Here is a 24,002-nt window from a genome sequence, read left to right on the forward strand (position 1 = left end):
ACGTAAGAAAACACAAGCTAAAGGTACTTACTTGACATAGCACTGTGTCAAAGCATTAAATATGATGCTGTTTATCAAGGTCACTTTGGCAGGCTGAGTTTGTGCTCTGTTACTGAGTGTCATGGCATTAAAAATCAAATCCATCTGTGCTTTTTTGATGGATGTCCTGTGTTCTGTTTTGTATCCTGTTTCTGTGAAATTTCACCCTGTGACCCCAGTGGAAATTTATCCCAAATAGGGCAGTAAAGTCAGTCTGGGGAGAGCTTTCTCTTAACATATATAAATAACTAAACCACTTTCCTTTGTATCTTTCATTCAATTTCTTTCATTCTGTTACCCGTACTCTTGCCAGTCATAGTTTCTTGCTGCAAAAACACTATTTTGGCAAATAGACTGAAATCTCTTAATATGAGGCACTAGGAAGACCCTGTGTTTTAACATGACTGTAAGAGGTGGATATGTAATGGACAATTAAGAGGAAGAAAGTAATGTGGGGAAAAAGATTTTATTGTATTTTCACAGCTGTTCGTGTACCATCAAGTTTGTGTATTGTTTGTTTAGTCATCAAGCGTGATCTTAGCATATTATACAAATGCTAGTAAGATGCACGAAACCTAGAGTGCACATTTCTGTAATGAAAATGGCTCAGAAACATGCAAGTGGGTGTAAAATCTAGGTGTTAAATGTGGTTTGGTGTCTTGTGCATATTTGTGCAAATGGAGCATTAAGAATGCTTCAGCTCTGGTGTTGTATGGTGTTTCTGTAGCAGCAGTAACAAGTTCTGTTTGTTTTGTGTTTGTGTAAGTGGCTAAAGAAGACAGCTGTCAGTAAAACTGAGTTTTCTAAGATGAAATAACTTTCTCTGCTATAGAAATAAAATTTTGGAATAATGTCTTTAGTGGGTTATTCCATTTTATTCTGTAAATGAGAGCAGGGTTTGGTACATGGAGTATGAGATACTGCATTCGTAGTAATGTCAGTCTGCTACTTTTCTAGTTTTAAAAATATGCTTTCAATTGGTAAGAAGATCTTTAATTGTTCAAGTCAATAATCTAGAAGTTGTAGTGTCTGAGAAGTGCCTTTTTGCTTTATCCTAGTAAGAGTGTGGGTTGGGTATTTTTTTTTCCCCCTTCAAAAGGCAGCTATATAGCTCTGCTGTATTTGTAATTTCTGTATTACTGCCTGTCATGACACAGAACTTGGGTGGCTTTTGTAGAACGGCCATGGGGCATAGCCTTTCTAGGTTAGCTGGAAATGAGAATTCCCAATGTTGCCTCTGTGTGGAAAGTGGATTGTAAAGCAAACTCCCCTTCAGTCTTGCACAGCAGCTCTTTCCACAGGAGCACTGTAACCAGGATCATCAGATGCTGGCCCAGCCATTGAAACTTGCAATAAAGACAGAGGATGTAAATGAGGGAGAAACACCTGGTGAAAGAGAAAGTAAATATTGAAGTAAGTGTTCTCAGTTTAGACTTGCAATTGAGAAATATTGTTCAATTTGTTCTATAATTTCTGTACAAGCACAGATGCTTAACTTGCATTAACTTTCACTCAGTGAATCTACATTAACATTTTTACAAATGATTCGTATTTGATAATTGTTTAGCCAGAGTCACAACAGTTATGAATTATATATTTTTAACACTAGGAATTTTTTTTTGTCTTTCCTGCTGTCAGTATCATATTACTTTAAGTTCTGCTATTTTGTTTCAGCTAGCCAACATCAACATTTTCTGCTAGGAACTGATAGTTTCCAGGTAAGACAAATAAAAGTGATGACTGCTGTTTTATGGAAGTTGTTTTGGTTTTGAATACCACAGGTGACAACAGTATGAAGCTTGGAATGTATAAATATAGCCTACACTAGGTAAGAATGTAAAACATGAAGAATAAAAACATTTGGAATTCTTTATGAGCCCAATAGAAGCTGCCACATTTATGCCTCATTTTGTAGATAAGAGTGTTTTTACTGCATAGTCTCCTCTTAGATATGAGGTCACTTATATTTCATGGTCTTAATTTTTCTTGACTTTACCTTGTTTGAGTCAGGGAATGTGTTTGGGCACTTACTGTAAGAGAGCTGGTATACTGAAAATTCTGTCTGCACTTTTATTGTGGTTAGCTGGCTTGTGTTTGTAGTTAGTTATTGGTTAGGAAAACCACACATTGTTGAAAAGGTTATGTAAGATGTATATTTTTACCTGTAGGACAGAAGCTGTCAACTGATGAAACAATGATGGGTGAGACTTCATTTTAACATTTTATACCTGTATTATAGCCATTTATAATTTATCTATGATGATCTGGTATGCATATATTGTTTTTAAAATAAAAATACTGGAATTGTACATAATCTGATGTCATTGCATGAGTCTACTATCTTTCACTCAGAGAATGTGTATGTGTGTGAACTTATACACACACACACACACACACACACACACACACACACACACACACATATATATATATATTCCCCCACCCCGAGTTGCTGTGGATAAAAGTCTTCTTAGAAATGGCAGGATGTGTGAGTCTTAAAAAGCTCAAATGTATCTTCATTGTTCTTCAAGAGTTGCAAGGGAGCTTAAGTGACAGTGGGAGTTGGGAGAGTTGTCTGTGAGCAAAGTACATCCTTTGTTAGTAAAGTTTGCAGTCCTTTCAAAGTTTTCCTTGAGCAATGCCTGATGATACAAAAATTCTGCCCGGAGTGGAGAAAATAACATTTACAGGAACCTTTAAATCAGTTTCTGTGCCACCAAGATGCGATAGCCTAGAGATAAATTTCCCTATTAAAGCATAAAAAGCAAGAGGGATCAGAGGACCCAGCCTGTAAAGGTTGTGTGCAGAGCTCCTGAACTGCTTTATTATGTATTTGCAAGTGAAATGAGAAAGCAGTTTGATGTAACACTGTGAAAGCTTTACATTTTTATAAATTGGATTTTCTCTCTGACAAAAATGAAACGTCTGGTCACAATAGCTTCTTTGCAACTATGTACTGCAAAAAGCCAAGCTGTCCGCATGCTGAGGTTATTAAATGAATTTAGGCTGTCAAAATATACATGGAAATATATTTAGTACCTTGCACTAAAGTTGATCAGTAATTAATCTGATGGTAAATGAAGAAGACTGTACATACAGAAGGTAAAAGTCAGGATATGCTGAATATGTTTTAGGAAGGAATATCTTATAAAGTCCCAACTTTTGATAATGACTTCTTCTAAGCAGAAGACACAAAAGAAATATGAAGTAGTGGGAGTATTTGGTGAGGAAACACTTCCCCCTCCTTGCTCTTTGTTCATACTATTATGCTTTTCACAGAAGAAAATGTTCAGTACCATTGATATCTGTCACATCAGTGTTTTGAAGATAATGTGAAAGATTTACCAGCAGAAAATGTAGATAAGTAAAGTAAACCTGTGCTTACAGACTCACTGAATCTATGTATGGGTCCTAGAGGGGCACTGTAAGTAGTGACCCTCTATGTTCATGTAGTCTTTGGAAAGTTCAGCCTTAACTTTTATCATTCATAGTTTCAGCAAAGGAAACCTGGCATAAATTCTCCTTGGCAGCTCTGAATCTTAGTTGTTGCTTGAACTCCAGCAGTAAATTGAGATACTATGTCTCAGTATGGATTGTTTTGGTTCAGCATTCATAGCTGTTTTTGTTTGTTTGTTTTGACTGGTGTTAATGGAATGGCAAACTGTGGTAATCTTCCACAAAAGTAAAAGAATGCTAAGCACCAGTTTATCAAAAAAGGATTGTGGATGCCCATATTAATGTTAATAGCAGTTGTCCTACAATTTGCAGCTGAAGATTGATCTAAAGATGTGTGGGAACCTGACAGAGCAGATCTCTGACAAAAGTAGAATGTGAAAAGTCACTGACTGAGTCACAGGGTGAAAGGAATAGAGACACTGAAGCAAGATTAAATGATAGCTTATTTTAGACCTGTATAAAAGGTATTGCAGAAATAACCTGTCTGATCTGATGTCCAAAGATCTCACCTCCAATGATGATTATAAGGAAAATGAAATCCTTTGGTCCAGTATGGGCTGTGTTTTATAACCCATGGATGAACACTGAAGGAATTACTGATGCTGATCTGGGAAGCAAAGTGGTGAACCCCAGTTTAAGCAAAGCAAATAGTCTTCAGAGGTTCTGGGAACAAGTCACTTCTTACCTGAGCAGTGGAAACAAAAGAAAGTCCACCCATCTGGAGTTCTCTAGTTGTTTTTTCTAGAACCAAACCTTGGAGCCTTTGTCCAGCATTTATTGGCTACCATATTTATATAAATCTGATATTTCACAAGAAAACATGCTACAATTGTTTCCATGTTACTCTGAGAAGATACATTTATAACAATTATTTTAAACACCTAATTCAGCACTTGCTCTACTTGTTGAACAGCTTGTTAATGAGGTGTCCTAGAGTTATCTATGAATATTTATTAAGATTTATATCAAGAGTAAAATATAGAGAAATTGTACTCTTTTTCAAAAGAAAAATGATGATTACTCATTTTCAGTCTCTGAAATTACCTTAACAATCTATTTTGGTATGTTAAAATAATTATATGCTTATGAATTTTACCTGAAGCAGAGATCTGATGTTTATGGCTTCTCTTTTTTTTGGGGAAGGCTTTTTTTACCCTTTTAGAGAAAGAAAAGCTACCTTTATCCTCATGAACTGTTCCAGATGGGGTGTGGGGGGAGGGCCAAAACACTGTAAAACATAAACATAAAATATTTTCCCTATTTTAAATAAAATATGGATGAAGACCTAGCCTATGTCTGTGGGAATTTCTCTTGGCAGATGCTTCCTAAGTTCTGAAAAATGTCGGCTTTGAGAATCTGTTTTTGTGTTCTGGAAGAGCAATGTCTCCCACTAAAGTTTGAAGGTTAAGGTAGAAATATTTCTTTGGAAATTGATCTATGAAATGCAGGAAGATCTATTTTAAAACAATTTTAAAAGACAATACTAGCCTGTCAGTTTTGACCCTAGTTTTTCATTTCTGTATTTGGAACAGTGATGCAGCTTTACACCCAGATGGTTTGTTAGTTCTGCTGTAGTAAATAATTCAAAGGAGCCTTTGTTATGTAGTCAGCAATGTCACACATCTCTCACCTCCCCTAAGTGATGGGAGCAGGTTCTGACCCCATTTGCAGTGCTGTAGGTTTGCTGCAGCTCAAGGAAGCACTTTGGAAGATTTCGAGTTTTATTTCTTAAAAATAAATAAAATCTTAACTTAAAAATGAAATATTAAAACTTAGCAGTAATTTAGCCTCTCATATGTTGATTCTGGAAATGCACAGAAGGGGCAAAACAGTAAGGGAAACGAAGGTGTGCTGGTATTTTGGTAGGAAGTGTAGGCCTCATCTTGAAAACACTCATTGGGCTGAGGGTCAGACTTGAACAGGCAAGGTAAGATGTGCCTCTATTGAATGGCAATGAGGAACTGGAGGGCAGCTAGTGTCTGCAGAACAGGGCACCTCTGGGAAACCATAGGAACATCGGGGCTAAGAGAAGTTTGCCTACCAGCTGGGAAAAGAGGGACTATGTCATAACCAGTCTCAGTGCTGCAGCTTTCCTGAATCTTTAACAATGAAGATAAGTCTTTGTGTGCTAGGTTACTTTCCATCTTACCTGAAAGTTTGTTTTGTTCCTGTTTGTGTTTAGAGAATTTCTGTGTCTATGAGGAGATAAGCTGGCTGCCTCTTTAGACTACAGTATATTCTATTCTTACATACTATTGTGAAATCTGGGTTTTGTTTTTTAATGAAAGGTGCATATAGTTGTTTTTTTGGAGCTCAATGAGAAGTGTCAAAGTTTGTTAGTGTCAAAAACTTGTGAAGTCTCTGTCATACTATAGCCAACTCACCCACTTGTCAGCAATACTGGATTTTCCTTTTTCTTCATGGATGGTTATCTTTCAGCTTGTTCTATTTCTGTCCAAATAGTGTTGCTCCTATTCTAGCCCAGTGAAGGATATTCATAGCTTTCAGACCTAGTTCTCATCACAGCCAGACCACTAACAGAATCAGACAGTGTTGAGGTGGGAGGTGCATGGAACTTGCCGTGCTCTTCTCAGTAGAATTTTCTGCATCTGACAGGTGATGCAACCAAACAAATAAACAAAATTCAGATCCTGTAAGGACTCTAGGCAGCAGGTGCTTGTACAGGTCATGCATGGACTGCAGTGGCGCAGGTAACTGAAAAAGAAAACAAAACAATTTATACTATTTTAAGAATAGACACTGCCTTAAACCATCAACTCAAAAGTTGTCCTATGTGAAGGGACCGTGTAAGTAAGTTCATAAGATTGAACAGAGGAAGACAGATGATTCTTCTTGTCTGCTGTGCCACACTGAAAAAAAATAAATAAAAAAAGCCTTAAAAGAATTACCAGGCAATGAGGAGATAATTAAACCATCAAGCACAGGGAATTTCATGGCCATTGTGGGTAAACAAGTCTGTCTGCTCCAGGCAAGGAACCAACTTAATTAAAAGCAGTGACAAAAAAAAAAGCGCCAACCCCCAAATTCTAATTTAGTTAACCCATTTACCAAAGAAAAATATTGAAAATCTGTTCGTTTTTCTACAGAAACTAACACTTTGTCTATAAATGCAACATTTTAGAAACTTTCTAAACTTTCTCTGGCTTTGCTTTAAGAATGTACAAACAGCATGGGGTTCAAAATTTGTGAGTTTAAAATATATTTTTTGCTGGTTTTTCACTTCTAAGTAAGGGGGAAAATGAGATGTGTAGCAGGAATTGCATTTTTTTTCAGTTTATTGGAATATCCTTAGGGCAGAGAGAAGGACACAGAGGAAGACAACCACACTCTGGCTGCATCCATTGCACAGTGGGCAGGAGGTCAAAGGAAGGGATTCTGCTGCTCTGCTCTGGTGAGACTCTGCCTGCAGTGCTGCATCAGCTCTGGGGTCTCAGCATAAGAAGGATGTGAACCTGCTGGAACAAGTCCAGTGGAGGCCACAAAGATGGTCAGAGGGCTGGAGCACCTCTCCTATGAAGACAGGCTGAGAAAGGTGGGGTTGTTCAAACTGGAGAAGAGAAGGCTACCAGAGAGACCTTTGCAGCAACCTGAAGGTGGTGCAAGAGAGCTGGAGAGGGACCCTTGGGGCATGGAGTAGCAGGACAAGGAGGAGTGAGTTAACACTGACAGTGGGCAGGTGTAGATTAGACATTAGGAAAAAAATCCTTATGGTGAGGATGGTGAGATGCTGGAATAGGTTGCCCAGAAAATCTGTGGATGCTCCATCCCTGCAGGTTTTCAAGGCCAGATTGCATGGTACTTTGAGCCACTCCAAGCTACTTCTAAAGGAAGGTATTCCTGTACATGGCAGGGAGGTTGGAAGGAGATGATCTTTGAGGTCATTTCTAACCCAAACCTTTCTGTGATTCTGTGATCATTGTATGCAATGAAGTGAACTCTGTTTGCACAGGTTTTGCAGCCTATGGTAGTGTGGATGCTCTCCTGGTTTGCAAGCTTTGCCTTGTCTGTAATCGAGCCATAGTGGCCGCAGCATTACCAGCTTAACATCTCATTAGCACATGGGAAGCATAGGAAAATAGAAATTTCTGGGTTAGATTGCCCAGGGAAGCACTTAATGGCTCAAGTAAAGATAGGTGTTTGTGTGACTGTGTTGTACCTTGAGCTGTCAAATCTAAAACTTTAAAATCAATGTCAACCTATAGATTCAGAATTAATCAATATAATACTTTCCACCTTCAGTTTTCAGGAACATTTTTATTTGTACTTGGTATGCTAAATTGTTACAGAATATGGTATTTGAGAATATCATCATTACTTCATAAATTACTGCCATTCTTACTGGCCTATGTACATGCATCAGTCATATTACTGAAGTTGAAGGGGAAAAGCCTAGAACTGAGTGCTCTTGTGCAAATGAACCTATATAAAATTGTGCCAAAATGGTAGCAAGGGAAAAAACAGGTGGTGGCCAGAGGTACCTGTCAAACCAAAAGGCAGAAATAAGTATTCTTATAGAAGCTTCTGCTGCTGTGCTTATAAAGAGAGAACATTTTTCCTGTTGTGTACAGTTGAACTACCTTATGCCTCTCTGTGATGATTTGGCATTTATGAAAAAAAAAATAGAAAACATCCACGGAAGTGACTCCTCTGAGAGAGCTGCTGGGAATTTCTTCTCTGCTTGAGACCCGGCCAATAGGTGACCATTTCTGAGAACTGACAGCATTTTTCACCACTGAAAAGTAAAATCACCTTTGTGAATACCACTTTTTAAACCTAAGCCCGGGAGCTTCTGGCTCTCTTGGTTTCCGGCCTGGAAAGGTATCGGAGCTGTAGTGTGGCTGGCCCCTTTCCCCACGGCCTGTGAGGCCCAGCAAGGGCTGGGCTCGTCCTGCCGTGGCTCCCGGGAGGGGAGTGGAGACTGTGGGGATTCCTCCGGCCCCAGAACAGGGCCTGGCTCTGCTGTGGGGCCCGGGAAGCCTTCCGGGTCTGATTCCAGCGGGGTGGCTGAAGCTTTGCCCAGGGGGGCCCTGGACAGCTGTTGACACTTGCCAGTCCCCACCATGGCCAGCACAGATGGCTCTAAGCTGAGAACTGGTTGCTGCTTGTCTTCGGCTGCTGGGCTGAGAGAGACGCCTGAAATCTGACACCATGAATACCTGCTGTAGCTTGGGCCAGATTTTAACCTTTTCACTACACAGATGAGACCTGAAAACTTAATTCCCTTTCCAGAGAGAGGAAAGTGGGAGCAATCAACATGTAAAGAGACAACATGAAACATCAACGTCAGTAAGAGGAAGGAAGTCAAGCCTCAGATGGAAGGAGAATGAGGAGATATTTTAATAAGCTGAAATATTCTTTTGGTAAGCCCATGGAGATGGACAATAATATTCTGAATAACTCCTTTAATTAATGAAAAGAGTATTAGGGGAGAATGAACTATTCAAACTGTGAATCTGAGCAAAGGTGTCCATTGATGAGCTAAGCAAATGGTGGAGTAGCTGTGATCACATGAGATGCTGGAACAGAGAGAGAGAAGTGAGAGTTGATGAAGACCCTTGGCCTCCAGGGAGAAAAGGAGAAAACCTCTGTTCCCAGAGATTATCTATCATAGAAACAGATTGAAGAGAACCTTTGCCTTTAAATAACTCATCTTTAAAATAATACCCCTTAAGTTCATGGCCCATGAATACACCTCTGAGTAGTGTGAAACTGGGAGGAGAATGTGATGGCAGAGTTTTTCCTGGGCGGCTGCCAATCATGGGAATGAAAAGCCACAAGAAAATAGTTTTTTGTGGACAACTCTCCATGGAATGACAAGGGAGAACTCCTCTCTCTACCAAGACTGATGAAAAGACTATTGTATAGTTGGTACTGCTTTAACATCTCAAGTTTTGTGTCTATGTTGTCAGCTGGGCAAGGAAAAAGGTTGAGTGGTAGGGAGGAAGGGTTTCTGGAGGTTTTATTATGGTTTCTTATTCTTGTAGTTCTATTAATAAACTTTATTCCTTTTAAGTTTTAAGTCTGTTTTGCTCTTCTCCTAATCCATATCTCACAGCAAGAAATGAGTAAGTATTCTAGTGATTTTTAGCTAGTGCTAAAACCACACCACTCTCGGACATTAGTTTGGAAATGTTTTGAGTTAGAGTATCAGCTTCTAGCTCAGTGAGACAGTGATTACTGATAATAGCAACTGAATTCAAATTCATATTATTATAGGGCATAGTTCTCTAAGAGTTTTTTGCAAGTAATTTTCCAATCTTACTTTTAGTTGTGGATTTAATATTTAACATGTGAGGATTCTTAATGTTAAGAGTAACATTAAGGAAAATGAATATTTAATTCAATGTCGTAAGAAATAGCTGTACTAGTTTGAAATCAAACCAGTGAGAGATCGCAAGTCAGAATTATAATTTAATAGGAAAATGATAAAAAGAATAAATGCAATAATATCAAAAACACTGACAGAGTCAGAATACAGCCTGGAACCCTGTTAGGGTGATGGTAGTCGTCCAGATGAGGTGGTCTTGTTGAAGCGTGATCCTCTGGAAGAAAGGGGGTCTGGTCTTCAGCTGAAAGTCCAGCAGTAGCTCCTGTCCTCTGGAAGTCCCGTAGGTAAGGGCTGCTGTGGTGTTCGAATTCTCAGCTTATATCCAGTATGGAATGCTTGGCTCCTCCCTCGGGGAGGAGCATCTCACAATGGGATGGTGAGTCATGAGATAAGGCCTTGATGAGCCATTAACAGAAAACAGTCCAGGAGGAAGTTATCTCTGAGTCATGCAGCAAGGCAGTGGTGGGCCCATTAACAGGGGACAATACAGGGGGAAGTTATCTATGAGTCATGGGGCAGGGCATTGATGGGCCCATTAACAGAAGGTAGCCCGGGGGGGGGGGGGGAAGCAGGGAGCACTGCCTCACCTGGTTTCAACAGTACATGAGGATGGTGATAGAATATACTGCAACCCAGGACATAATCCACCCCTTATTCTATTACCATCTACATAATTCCAAATCAGTACCTTCCTTAAACTCCACACACACACACACACATATATATATATATATATACAATGGAACCTTACACACAGTTCTCACTTAAAATGAGGTCTCCTTGTGGCACACATCGGGTTTCCTCATCTTTCCGCATTACCCACCAAGTGCAACCAGGTCCTTGAGCGAAGACAATCCCACGGATAGGTTTGCTCTTGCCTGAGGTGGGATTAATCCAAACAGTCTTTCCTAACATACCTCTCATGTGTACCACAGGGACTTTATCTCCATCCACCGTGTGCAAGGGTTCAGACTGGGCAGGACCAGCTCGATTGATGGATCCTCTGGTGTTAACCATCCAGGTGGCCTTTGCTAAGTTCACTTCCCAATTTTTGAAGGTTCCTCCACCAAGTGCTTTTAGGGTAGTCTTGAGTAGTCCATTGCACCGTTCAACTTTCCCAGCAGCTGGTGCATGATAAGGGATATGATAGATCCATTCAATTCCATGTTCTCTGGCCCAAGTACTTACGAGGCTGTTCTTGAAATGCGTCCCGTTGTCTGACTCGATTCTCTCAGGGGTGCCATGTCTCTAAAGGACTTGCTTTTCCAGGCCCAAGATGGTGTTCCGGGCAGTAGCATGAGGCACAGGGTATGTCTCCAGCCATCCAGTGGTTGCTTCCACCATGGTCAACACGTAGCGCTTGCCTTGGCGGGTTTGGGGAAGGGTGATGTAGTCAATTTGCCAGGCTTCCCCATACCTGTACTTGGACCATCTTCCACCGTACCACAGAGGCTTCACCCGCTTGGCCTGTTTGATTGCAGCGCAGGTCTCGCAGTTGTGGATAACCTGTGAGATGCTGTCCATAGTAAGGTCCACCCCTCGCTCACGAGCCCATCGGTACGTTGCATCTCGTCCCTGATGACCAGAGGCATCATGGGCCCAACGAGCTAAAAATAATTCTCCCTTGTGCTGCCAGTCCAGATCCACCTGTGATATTTTCACCTTGGCCGCTCGATCCACCTGCTCATTGTTACGGTGCTCTTCATTAGCCCGACTTTTGGGTACATGAGCATCCACGTGTCGAACCTTCACGATCAGCTTCTCCACCCGAGCGGCGATGTCCTGCCAAATCTCAGCGGCCCAGATGGGTTTCCCTCTGCGCTGCCAGTTGGCTTTTCTCCAGCGATCCAGCCATCCCCACAGAGCATTAGCTACCATCCAGGAGTCAGTGTAGAGATAGAGCCTCGGCCACTTCTCTCTTTCAGCAATATCTAAAGCCAGCTGGACAGCTTTAAGTTCTGCGACCTGACTCGATCCACCCTCTCCCTCGGTAGCTTGTGCAACTCGTCGTGTGGGGCTCCATACAGCAGCTTTCCATTTCCGGTTAGTGCTTACAATTCGGCAGGAACCATCGGTGAAGAGGGCATATCGTCTTTCACTCTCCGGTAGCTCATTATATGGTGGGGCTTCCTCAGCACGTGTCACTTGCTCCTCTTCTTCAGAAGATAATCCAAAAGTCTCACCTTCAGGCCAGTTTGTTATAATTTCCAGAATCCCAGGGCGGTTCAGGTTTCCAATACGGGCACGCTGTGTAATGAGGGCAATCCATTTGCTCCAAGTAGCATCGGTGGCATGATGCGTGGAAGGAATCTTTCCCTTGAACATCCACCCCAGCACCGGCAGTCGGGGTGCCAGAAGCAGCTGCGCTTCAGTACCAATGACCTCTGAGGCAGCTTGGACTCCTTCATAGGCGGCCAAAATTTCCTTCTCTGTTGGGGTGTAGTTGGCCTCGGATCCTCTGTAGCTTCGGCTCCAGAATCCCAGTGGTCGACCCCGAGTCTCACCAGGCACCTTCTGCCAAAGGCTCCAGGACAGACCATTGTTCCCGGCTGCAGAGTAGAGCACGTTTTTCACTTCTGGCCCCGTTCTGACTGGACCAAGGGCTACCGCATGAGCGATTTCCTGCTTGATCTGGGCGAAAGCTTGTTGCTGTTCAGGGCCCCAATGGAAATTGTTCTTCTTGCGGGTAACCAGGTAGAGAGGGCTCACAATCTGGCTATATTCAGGAATGTGCATTCTCCAAAAGCCTATGGCACCTAGGAAAGCTTGTGTTTCCTTCTTGTTGGTCGGTGGAGACATCGCAGTGATCTTATTGATGACTTCAGTGGGAATCTGACGCCGTCCATCTTGCCACTTTACCCCCAGGAACTGGATCTCCCGGGCAGGTCCCTTGACTTTGCTCCTCTTGATGGCAAAACCAGCCTTCAGGAGAATCTGGATGATCTTCTGTCCCTTCTCAAATACTTCTGCTGCCGTGTTCCCCCACACAATGATGTCATCAATGTACTGCAGGTGTTCTGGAGCCTCACCCTTTTCTAGCACAGTCTGGATCAGTCCATGGCAGATAGTAGGACTGTGCTTCCACCCCTGGGGCAATCGGTTCCAGGTATACTGCACACCCCTCCAGGTGAAGGCAAACTGAGGCCTGCACTCTGCTGCCAGAGGAATGGAGAAAAACGCATTTGCAATATCAATGGTCGCGTACCACTTTGCTGCCTTGGATTCCAGCTCATACTGAAGCTCCAGCATGTCTGGTATGGCTGCACTCAGTGGTGGCGTGACTTCATTCAGTCCACGGTAATCCACCGTCAGTCTCCATTCTCCACTGGACTTACGCACTGGCCATATGGGGCTGTTAAAGGGTGAACGAGCCTTGCTGACCACCCCTTGGCTCTCCAGCTCACGAATCATCGTATGGATGGGGACCACAGAGTCTCTGTCGGTGCGGTATTGCCGACGGTGCACTGTTGCTCTGGCAATTGGTACCTGTTGTTCTTCAACTCTCAGTAGTCCCACAGCAGAAGGGTTGTCTGAGAGACCAGGCAAGGTACTCAGTTGTCTGATGCCTTCTGTCTCTAGAGCAGCTATCCCAAAAGCCCAGCGATAACCTTTTGGGTCTTTGAAGTACCCGTTCCTGAGGTAATCTATGCCGAGGATGCATGGGGCCTCTGGACCAGTCACGATGGGGTGTTTCTGCCACTCATTCCCAGTTAAACTCACTTCAGCTTCCAGTACCGTGAGCTCCTGGGATCCCCCTGTCACCCCAGAAATAGAAATGGGTTCCGCTCCCACATACCTTGATGGCATTAGAGTGCATTGAGCGCCGGTATCAACCAAAGCCGTATATCTTTGTGGGTCAGATGTGCCAGGCCATCGGATCCACACTGTCCAATAGATCCGGTTGTCCCTCTCCTCTACCTGGCTAGAGGCAGGGACCCTCTAATCCTGGTCATGGTGCACGTTGCTCTCCTCCGGTGAATATGCTCTTGATGTCCCTTCAAGAGGATCACTCATATCATCATTTCTATACCTTCTGATGTTCTGGCCACGAGAGACCGGAGCGGCGCTGGCTCTAGATGAGCTCCTTGTGGTAGTTGTCCCTCTTTTTAGTTCACGTACCCGGGCTGCTAAGGAGGAGGTGGGTTTTCCATCCCACTTCCTCATGTCTTCTCCATGCTCCTGGAGAAAAAACCAGAGGTTACCTCGTGGAGTGTATCCTTTCTCCCTGGCTGGGGAATGCCTACTCCTAATAGCAGAGACTCTTGTTGGTTCTGGGGAGACGTGGTAAATTTCTTCCTTAAGTTCCTTTTTTAGTTTCTGATGGCCCTCTTCAATCAAGCTCCGGACTTGCTCAGCCAGCCTTGTTTCCACAGATGAGACATGGGTGCGAAACGGGGCAGTGACAGTGTCCTCGTAGATTCTTAGTTTATTGGCCAGGACACCCACCCTGTCCTCACCTTCCCTCCATTGCAGTGTTGCCAGGTAACGGGAGTACATCTCTGGTCCAAGCCGTGCAAATCTCAGCCACATCTGTGACGTGCACTGGACACCATCTGGGCTCTTAGGAAATCTCTCATCTTCTGCAAAAATGATCTCTAGCACAGCCAACTCCCTCAGGCATCGGATACCCTGTTCCATTGTGCTCCATTTTCCCTGGTGCACCTGGAGGTCTTCTTTGCAGAGGTATCTGTCCTTTACACTTGTCAGCAGTCGCCTCCAGAGGCTGAGAGTTTCTTGGGTTCTCCCAATCCCCTGGTCAATGACCACATCCCGGGACAGCGATCCCAGTTGCCTGGCCTCACTTCCATCCAGGATGGTGTCGTTTGCTGCAGCGTCCCAGATGCGGAGCAGCCAGGTTAGGATGGACTCGTTCGTCTGGCGGGTGAATTCCCTCCGCAGGTCACGCAGCTCACCTAGGGATAGAGAGCGAGTGATAATCTCTGGTTCTGTCTCCTCCGCTGCGTGTGAAGGTCCTGCCTCACCCTCATCAGTCACTATGCGGACTGATTTGCTTTTTGATTTCTTTTTCTGAATGGGGGCAACTTCTACCGGTTTAGGCTGCTCTGGTTCGGTGACTGTTTGTGTGGAGGTGCTCATGGCCCTTTTGGTTCCTTTCTCCTCTGTGGTAGTCTGCGTAGACATGGACGCTGTTGTTTTGCTCTTGGTTCCTTTCTCTTCTGTGGCAGTCTGAGTGGACACGGATGCTGTTGCTTTGCTCTTGGTTTCTTTCTCCTCTGTGGCAGTCTGCGTAGACACGGACGCTGTGGCTTTGCTCTTGGTTCCTTTCTCCTCTGTGGCAGTCTGTGTGGTCATGGATGCTGTTGCTCTGCTCTTGGTTCTTTTCTCTTCCTCCTCAAGAAGACGCTGTACCACACCAAACAGTGCTTTGTTTCTAAGCATGGTGTACATGGTGCAGGCCATGCAGAGAAAACAAAACAGCAAGACTAGGCTGTCCTTGGCATCCAGAGAGAACTCAATATTTTTAAAAACTGCTGTGCCTGACCTGAAAGGCTGGAAGAAACCACTCTCCACTCTTCCCACCAAGGGCAGGGTACGATTGTTGAGAAGGTCCCAGATGTAGCAGCCCAGACTAGGACAAGCAAACAAAATTGAGTATATATTCCGAATGGTATTCATTGCCTCACAGGTTATCATGCCATAAGCATAATAAACCAATAAAGCAATTCTCATACCATTCCCTGGTCTCAACAGGAGCAATACAACAGGCAAGTAGTTCCCCATGTGAGGGAAAATATAGAGAGCAAGATACAGTACCCATATAGACAAGCCAACCACCATGGTGGATAGGTTTCTGTTAATATGAAATTGCAATTCTGACTTTCTCTCAGGTTAATGCCCCACGTTGGGCGCCAAAATATGTACTAGTTTGAAATCAAACCAGTGAGAGATCGCAAGTCAGAATTATAATTTAATAGGAAAATGATAAAAAGAATAAATGCAATAATATCAAAAACACTGACAGAGTCAGAATACAGCCTGGAACCCTGTTAGGGTGATGGTAGTCGTCCAGATGAGGTGGTCTTGTTGAAGCGTGATCCTCTGGAAGAAAGGGGGTCTGGTCTTCAGCTGAAAGTCCAGCAGTAGCTCCTGTCCTCTGGAAGTCCCGTAGGTAAGGGCTGCTGTGGTGTTCGAATTCTCAGCTTATATCCAGTATGGAATGCTTGGCTCCTCCCTCGGGGAGGAGCATCTCACAATGGGATGGTGAGTCATGAGATAAGGCCTTGATGAGCCATTAACAGAAAACAGTCCAGGAGGAAGTTATCTCTGAGTCATGCAGCAAGGCAGTGGTGGGCCCATTAACAGGGGACAATACAGGGGGAAGTTATCTATGAGTCATGGGGCAGGGCATTGATGGGCCCATTAACAGAAGGTAGCCCGGGGGGGGGGGGGAAGCAGGGAGCACTGCCTCACCTGGTTTCAACAGTACATGAGGATGGTGATAGAATATACTGCAACCCAGGACAATAGCTTACAGTCATTTTTGCAGATGAAATAGCTAAGATACCTCTCATAGTTACTTTGGAATTTTGGTGCTTCTTAATCACTCTTTGCTTAAGGGATAAGGCATAAAATATTCCTTTGTATGTGACTGCCAGAAGTTAGATTACATTGGAACTAAATAAACACTGAGTTGGAAAGAATTTAGATTAACATCCATATTTTTAGATTTTGAAATTACCTTAATCTGGAAAAACAAAGCTTGAAAGTTGTCATCTCTGTCAGCATTACGTTAAGCTCTGCATTGGCACAGTTCTGTGCTGCTCTGAGCTGGAACTTGGTGTTTTGCAGCTCTATTTTTCATTCATGAAAGTAGGACATAGTGGAAGAGCTGTCTCCTTGTATGTGTGCTCTGAATTTCACTGCAGGGCAGTTCGCTGGTCAGAGTTGGTGACTTCACCAGAACAGAAGGTTCAGATCAGATCAAGAAATTAACCTCAGTTAAGGTCTTTGGTATTAAATCTGCATTATAATTAAAACCAGAACACGTTGGTGGTTTTATTAAAAGTCTTGCTTTAAGTTATGGTTTGATTTTGAATTATTTCTTTGAAGAATTTTTGGCAAGATTTCTTCTGGTTCCCCTGTGCCTCTGTCCCTGGTGCAGAGACACTTTTTGTGTGCTAGTAACTGCTCACCAGCCCAGTTTCCTATTCTTCAGTTTAGTTGTAGTACACTATTATTAGGAATTACTTAATAATCTGGTTAGAACTATGTATTGCCATATACTGAAATATTTCTTCCTCTTCATTCTTGTAGTGGAACTGACCACACTCTTTTCTTCTCTGTAGTTCTTCAGGTGAGGTTTTTTTCTGCTTGTTTGGTTTTTTAGTTTAGTTTTGTTTTTTAATAGTGGGATAGATAAAACTATTTAAGAGTATTTTAAGGACTGTCTGCCTCAAACGTGGTAAGATGATGGAAAATTGGGAAAGATTTGGGAACAGGATGGTTTTGCTAGAGAATGCTAATGTTGGAAATAGTGGAAGTTAGTTTTGTAGGAAGAAAGACTAGGTAGTTCCTGTAATGACAGCCAGGGATAATTGAAGTAGGAGGTAGGTATGAGGGATTAGGATGAGAATATTTTATACGGATTAGAAGGTGGGTCACTGGAGATAAAGTGACAGCCTCTTGGTTAATTCTGCAGCCTACATGGATTTCTTCCTCAGTTTTTCAGGCTTTTCTGTTAACAAATTCTATTAATTCAGCAGTGAGGAAAAGAAAATGGAAGTGTGAACTGTAGTTGTTTTACACTGAGGAAAGAAAATAAAAAGTACCAAAGTTAATCTAAATGTTTCATTGTATGTCTGTGTAGTGAGAGGAGGGCAGCTGCAAGCACATCGACTGCACAAACCGTTGGGCAATCTGAGAAAATCTTAGACCAGAAAAATGAGAAAAGACAGAGATGCGGGGAGATTGATGCTAGTTCTGTATTTCCCCTAGTTTCTGCCTTTGTTTTCCTTTATAAAATTTAAGTGTAGCTTATTCAGGGTATGACAGAAAGCTGTTGACTTTTTGTTTGTTTTTTAAAGAAAAGCACAAACAAAACCTCATCAACTGAATCTCAAAAGTAGTCCTTTGTTTTCCAATAACATTCCTGTGCCTGTGTAGAAATAAATTTCAAAAAGAAAGTAAAACATTTTGAAATTATGATATAGTTTATCAATAAAATGCAATTTATTTTGGGTAACCTGCAGATTAGTTGCATGGCTATCAAAAATCTTGTGCAAGTCATAGTTTAAAAATTAATTTAAAAAATCCAGTCACTCTTTTCCATGTGATTGTAATTTCTCAGTCTAACACAGGAATAAATAATCTTAATTAAGCAATGTGACAGGAAAAGACAGGCAGAAGAGCATGCAAAGCCTGCTAGGTAGTATTAAGTTCCACCACATGAAAGAGAAGAATGATGAATGTTCTGTAATCAGTTGGTCCTGGACTACAGTGTTTGTTCTGCTGGATGACTTGTCATCCAATAAAGTTTCCTGAATGCTGTCACTGAAACACTTAACTTAGTAACAACAGCAAAAGTCATGCTGCTCCCAGGTGCAGTGCTGAGCTGGAGTCTGTGTCCATCTGCCAGCAGTCACTGCTGGGCTGGTGTTTTTCACCCCTCCAAGCACAGCTCAGCAGACCCAACCAAGGAAAGGGACAGAATTGGTACTATGGGATTGAGTCCTCTGATGACATAAAAAGAAGCAAATTATACTTTTCTAACCAATGATCTAGGAGTCAGAACTTACTGTTGTATTTCTTTAACCACTTTTATTTAGCTTTCTTCCCGTAGTTTAATATTCAAATTTCTAGACAAATGTATTCATTGTTTTCTCAGCATCCATGGAAATGTAATAAAATGGCAGAGAATGCAGCTGTGCACATTTAATAACTGTGAAATCTGACCTCAAGCTAGGCCTCCTTGTGTTTCCTTTCCTATGGATAAAGGATTTGATGGAAGTATTTTGGTATGATAGCATTTCAAAATTTTGACATATATTTAAATAGATACAGACTGCATGCTTAAATCTGTACTTAGCCTTTCACTTAACCTGAAGACTTCTAAATGGAAACAAAACAAATGAACCAAACATTTTTTAAAATCATCTTGAGTGATGCCTGCCATGTGAGGAAAACAGCGAAGCAGCTGCCATACAGTATCAGACCTAAAAAGAGACAACCTCAGCTCTGGTCAGGTACAGCAAACAGTTGTAGTAAAATGTGGCTATTACTAAGCAGATATAAGGAGGTAAACTATCCTTTTCTTCTTTTTTAATATTTTAAATGCTCGCAGTAGAGTAAATAGCATAAATGTTACTGATATGTCTTAAGATGTATGAAATGTCCTAGAACAATGTCATTGGTCTCTGGTAGATGGCAGCTGGTGACACAGCTGTCTTCTGTGATAAATTGACCTGGCACTGCTGCAGCCAGGCCGGGCTACTGTGAAACTTGAGATATGTTTTGTCTGCAGGGCTCTTTTTCTTCTCATTAAATAGATGTCCCACCCCGACCATCCTCTCTGGAGTGTAAGACCAGAAGTACACTACTGGATTTTGGGACAGTGGAAGATGAAGCCGTTAAGTTTCTCCCTTCAGGCTCAATTGACATTGTTCTAATTCATGTCAGTTTTGAGCTGATGCCTCAATCTCTGTGCATTTCAGATTAGTCCAGCCATAAGGTGCTTTGGGTAAACTGCTTCTCTCATGCTCAGATTGGCTTCCAGCACCTCTCTCCCTGGAGTAGGACCATTGATGGACTGTTGATGAGATGAGAATTTAAATTACTACCAGACACATTATTACCAGACACTTTTAAGGATTAGCCCAGAATAGATAAGTGAAATATTTAATTTTGGTACTACTTCCCTCCTTCTCCCTTCTGTTTGAAATTTCACAGTTCCAAACACAGTGCAACCAGATACTTGAACTATACACTGGTATGCACCAGTTTTTCTGTTCCTGGATTTTTTTCTTTATCTTTACTATGTTTGGGGTAGAATGGAGCAGCCATTTAACAGAACTGCATAGCCACCATTAAGGACAAAGAGAAGAACAGTATCTATCTGAAACTGCACAGGAAATTCTAGATATGTATCTGTGAGTTAGGTTTTGTCCAGGATGCCATAATTAATGCCCTTAGTGAAAGGCAAGTCTCCATTGCTTACACGCCAGCTGTCTTGCATGTTCATCCCAGTGGCAGAGGGTGCTGTGCCCCTATAAAACCAGCAAGTTTTCACCTTTATTTTTTGAGCTGTAGAAGCCCTTTCTATCTTGGCACAGTGATGAGCTTCAAGAAAACTCTTGGACTGCTTGTGTTGTATGTGTTTGATATCCTTACTTAGGAGAATAAATTATACACTATCCAATACACTCCTCAGATTTTGCTGCAGGAGTGGACAAAATACTTATCTCACTATTGTAGTTTAAAATATTTTTTCAAATGTATGTGAAATGGTTACTCATCTCAACAGCAATACTCTATTCAGAATGCTAATTCAGCTAGAAAATGTTCTCAGAATTAAACATACACTTTTGCTTCAGATGGTATTTTTAAATTAAATTTGGTTGATTCTTCACAGTGGTTTTTTGTAGCCTCTATGAATAATATTTTGATATGAGATTTTTTTTCTGAAGAAAATTTCATGAAGTTGATCAGTTGTTGCTTTCTATACCTTCATCCATTCAGCTCAGCTTGATTTTTATTGGTAGTGGCAGTGGTGTGTAAGGAGCAGAAAAATGAATTGCTGGTGCTGTCTGTCTCTTTACTGAAGTGTTTGTTAGCTACTCCATTCTTCATATACTTCCAGTCAGGATAACCTGTACAGAAATGGCTTTCTTCATCAAAGTGAGAGAACATACCACTTAGAGTTCCATTTTCATCCTGGATATGGAAAATTACTTTCCTTCTGGGAAGCATGAGCATTCAGACACATTAATGTCTTTGCAACTTTAAAACCACCACACAGCTCCTTAGGAAAATGAATAAATCAAGCTATCAGGCCTATAATCTGTGTCTTCCAAGGCTCAACATGTAGGACCAGAATTTTATCCCTTTGAGATGAAAGTCCTGTGAGTAAGTGGAGGTCCCTGTTTCACAATTCATTAGGTAAATCATTGCCCTTTCTGATGCGTCTGAAATGTTTACTCTGCACGCATACTCTGCATATATATACATATATGTCATGGTGAGGGCTGCTGCCACAAACCTTTGGTTCCCTGACTCCAGGATCCCAGTGACACAAAATAAATAGGAGCAGGAACAACACAGATAGCTGAAAAAGGAAAACACTTTTTATAGAAAAGAAAATAGGGGATGATGCCCATAAACCATATACAAAACTGGGTCAAACTCTGAGGGCCAGGACTAGGGCCTTACAAAACAATATGTAAGGTAGGTCTGAGGGCATGGGTCCAATCACAAACTGGAGTTAGGAAGATGCAAAAAGCTGTGACAAATAATGACCAATCAGAGGAGATAACCAGGAATGTTCTAGAACCATAACCTTATACTGGGTAACTTGATTAACATATTAACTCACATAAGACCTTGCTCTTTGCCAAATGTTTCCCAAAGCTTGAACTTTAATGTCTGTTTGTTTCTGGGTGAAGTTCAGCTGTCTTGGAACCCCAGCCAGACCTGTTTCCACAATATGCATTGGCTTATTGAACATGAAGACTCATATGGGATTTAGGTTTTTTTCTTTCTTTTTCTAGTTAACCAGAATGTTTGTGGCAGAGAACTCGGGTGTGAAAGAAGCAAAAGTTAACCTGTGCAGTCCTTGATGGAGTGTGCAGTCATTGAAAGGAGCAGCATTTGCAGGACCCCAGCAATTACATCCATCTATCTTTGATTTCCAGGCCTGTTTTATTTACCAAGGTTTTTAGGAATACAGAGCCACCTTGTAAAGAGCTCTCTGAGGAATGACTTACTTTGTTTCCAACAGGATGACACCAGTCTATAGTTAGCCATGTGTAGTCTGTAATCAGACTCAGTGGGGCAGATTAGGTGCTCTCATGAAGTGAACATAGCTGGAGAAGATTGGCAGCAAAAAACAACACAGATACTGAAGCAGCTGGACTTATATAATCAGTACTCAGGCAGGCTAAAGAAATTCAGTTTTGAATGCTTAGCTTAAATTTTAGGTTAAGAAATAAAACTGTGCCATTCTCTAGACATAGCACCAAGTCCCTTCAGATTGTAGGAAATTGTTTATTTGCATACATTCATATACTTGTTTATGTGTTTTTTGTATTTGTTTGATGGTGGTGATCAGCTATGCTATTACAATAACTAATCCCATCAGGAGCAGTCTTGCTTTTTTATGGAAAACCATAACCTTCAGGGATTATGATTCATCTGTATTTAAAAGGAACATACCAACATTAAACCAAAGTTATATTACCGAGCATCCTGGGATCCCTGTCCCCTGGCCTTGTACAGCAGAATGGGAAGCAAGAGTAGAAGGCAGATGACGAGCTTTGCTGTGTGTTGCTGAAATTCCTGGGGAAGTTACTCTCCCTGACTGGGTTGTTGCAGTGCTAGTGCTGGGCAGCAGAAACAAGTGATGCTCTGGCTGTTACTGGTCCCAGCCAGGTGTTCTAGTTTGTGCTGATACCAGCGCTTATTTGTGTTGAACAGCAGGTGTTGAGATTAGCATATATATATTTATGTGTGTGTGTGTGTGTGTGTGTATATATATATATATATATATATATATATATATAATTATTTTTTTTGGTCCCCTTTCCATGGGGGTGGTGCCTTCCTCAAGGAGGGAGGAGTGGCAATCAGAAGTATGGCAGTTTCACACTGTTACTGCTAAACTCAATGCCATCTGTTTGAGAGGGAGTGAGTAAGGTTTGTAGAAAATTGAAAATTTCAGGGAAGAGGGGAAAAAATCAGAAGCAATCAACATGAGTTTCTTGAAGACAGTGCCTTGATACATTAAGCTCAGGTAAGGTAGTTGGTTGTAATTGTTTTTCCTTTAGAAGTAATTCTTGACAATTATGTATTTTATATGTATGTATTGGGTTTTTTTCTGTGCTTAGCCTAGTACTGGCTCACAAATGGATCTGAAAGCTGTTTGACCTTTTGGAGTAAGCATTGGAATGTAGGCTTTATGTTGCATGTAGTAGCCCAAAGAGAATTATTTCAAATAAATATGGTCCCCTATTACATGAAAAACCTGCTCTTTAGGCTGAAGCTAGCTCTAAAGAGGCTGTTAATAGTGTTAGTATTAGTTCTTCATTGAAACAAAACCTTTGGAAATTACTTTAGGTTTCTACTGTAGCATTATGTCAGATTTGTTTGTTAGATGTTTTGGTAACACAGTGCTTGGTAGCTTAGAGTTTCCCCAGTGCCATCTTCTTTTTCTTCTTTGTTTGCATAAAACATAGAGCCCACCAAGAGTGAACCCCACAGTAACTGCATCTACAGAGATTTACTGTGAAAGAAATCTTAGGGATATCAGTGTCTTCCTGATGAGTCTCATAAGTTAGAAACTATGGATTTGTATTTTAGTGGATAAAATTTGTATTATTTCTGTTCTTTTATTTGTCTTAGCAGCTCTCTGGTTTGGTATCCCACTGAGTTAATATTTTCTTATCTATTATTTTGGGACTAGCTTGCCTTTTTCTTTGCCTCTTCAGGCAAAGAAAATACTTGATGCCTCAGTATTTCTTGTCCTCTGAGGGTATACCATTCTCTTAACCTCTAGAGACTGCTGTAGAAATTACTGGAATACATAAAAACCTGCTAATGCGATTAGTAAGTTTAGAAGTTTTACCAATTTGCCTTATTTGTTTCTGTTTAAGAACGTATATCTAGACTCCCAATTTTATTTATTTGTCCTAAGGGCCTTTGGCAGTTGAATAGGCTGTTCAGCATTTTTTAAAATTTATGAAAGTCATAATACGCAAGTTGTGCATTGTTACAAGTTGGTTCCTATTGTGTCTGAAAAAAATACAGCTGCATTCAGGCATACTGAGAGTTACCTGCTCTCTGATCCCAGGCTAAACCCAGAATGATTTTCTCAGTCGTTTACCTAATGTTACCTTGAAGTCCTATCAGAGAGTTGGTCTCTTTATCCCAGATGGATTAGTTTAGGTACCACATGTGTTTATATATCCCACTTATCTTTTATATGATC

General features: G+C 41.6%; 2 protein-coding genes and 1 long non-coding RNA gene across 13 annotated transcripts in view; 2 read left to right on the plus strand and 1 right to left on the minus strand.

The window, feature by feature from the left end:
* INPP4B (inositol polyphosphate-4-phosphatase type II B) overlaps positions 1-24,002 on the plus strand; it is a 322,348-nt gene that overhangs the window by 4,227 nt on the left and 294,119 nt on the right. The gene's annotated exons all lie outside the window — the stretch shown is intronic.
* LOC111922248 (uncharacterized) lies at positions 492-8,596 on the minus strand. Of its 2 annotated transcripts, none has more exons than XR_002860449.2 (3): positions 8,281-8,549; positions 5,880-6,210; positions 492-1,425 (listed from the first exon to the last, which is right to left on the minus strand). XR_002860449.2 is itself a non-coding variant. In XM_086890387.1 (3 exons), exons 1-2 carry the CDS (start codon positions 8,576-8,578, stop codon positions 6,182-6,184), a joined length of 342 nt encoding a protein of 113 aa, XP_086746513.1. In that variant the 5' UTR covers positions 8,579-8,596; the 3' UTR covers positions 492-1,425; positions 5,880-6,181. The 2 variants fall into 2 exon arrangements, 1 of the variants encoding a protein (XP_086746513.1); XM_086890387.1 differs by having other exon boundaries at positions 8,266-8,596.
* Positions 6,301-17,988, plus strand: LOC147653179 (uncharacterized). Its single transcript, XR_015287205.1, has 2 exons — positions 6,301-9,877; positions 16,334-17,988. It is a non-coding gene; the product is annotated as an uncharacterized LOC147653179 (long non-coding RNA).

This window comes from Cyanistes caeruleus, chromosome 5 (genome assembly GCF_971803275.1).
Source record: "Cyanistes caeruleus chromosome 5, bCyaCae1.hap1.1, whole genome shotgun sequence".
Classification (NCBI taxonomy): domain Eukaryota; kingdom Metazoa; phylum Chordata; class Aves; order Passeriformes; family Paridae; genus Cyanistes; species Cyanistes caeruleus.

What these genes read in the sequence shown, in the direction of transcription:
- LOC111922248 (XM_086890387.1), bottom strand. Translation starts at nt 8,578, where the DNA reads ATGGTGGGGACTGGCAAGTGTCAACAGCTGTCCAGGGCCCCCCTGGGC. An exon ending in AAAAAGTGGTATTCACAAAG is followed by an intron (nt 6,211 to 8,265) that starts GTGATTTTACTT and finishes TTTCTTTTTCAG; the next exon opens with TTACCTGCGCCACTGCAGTC.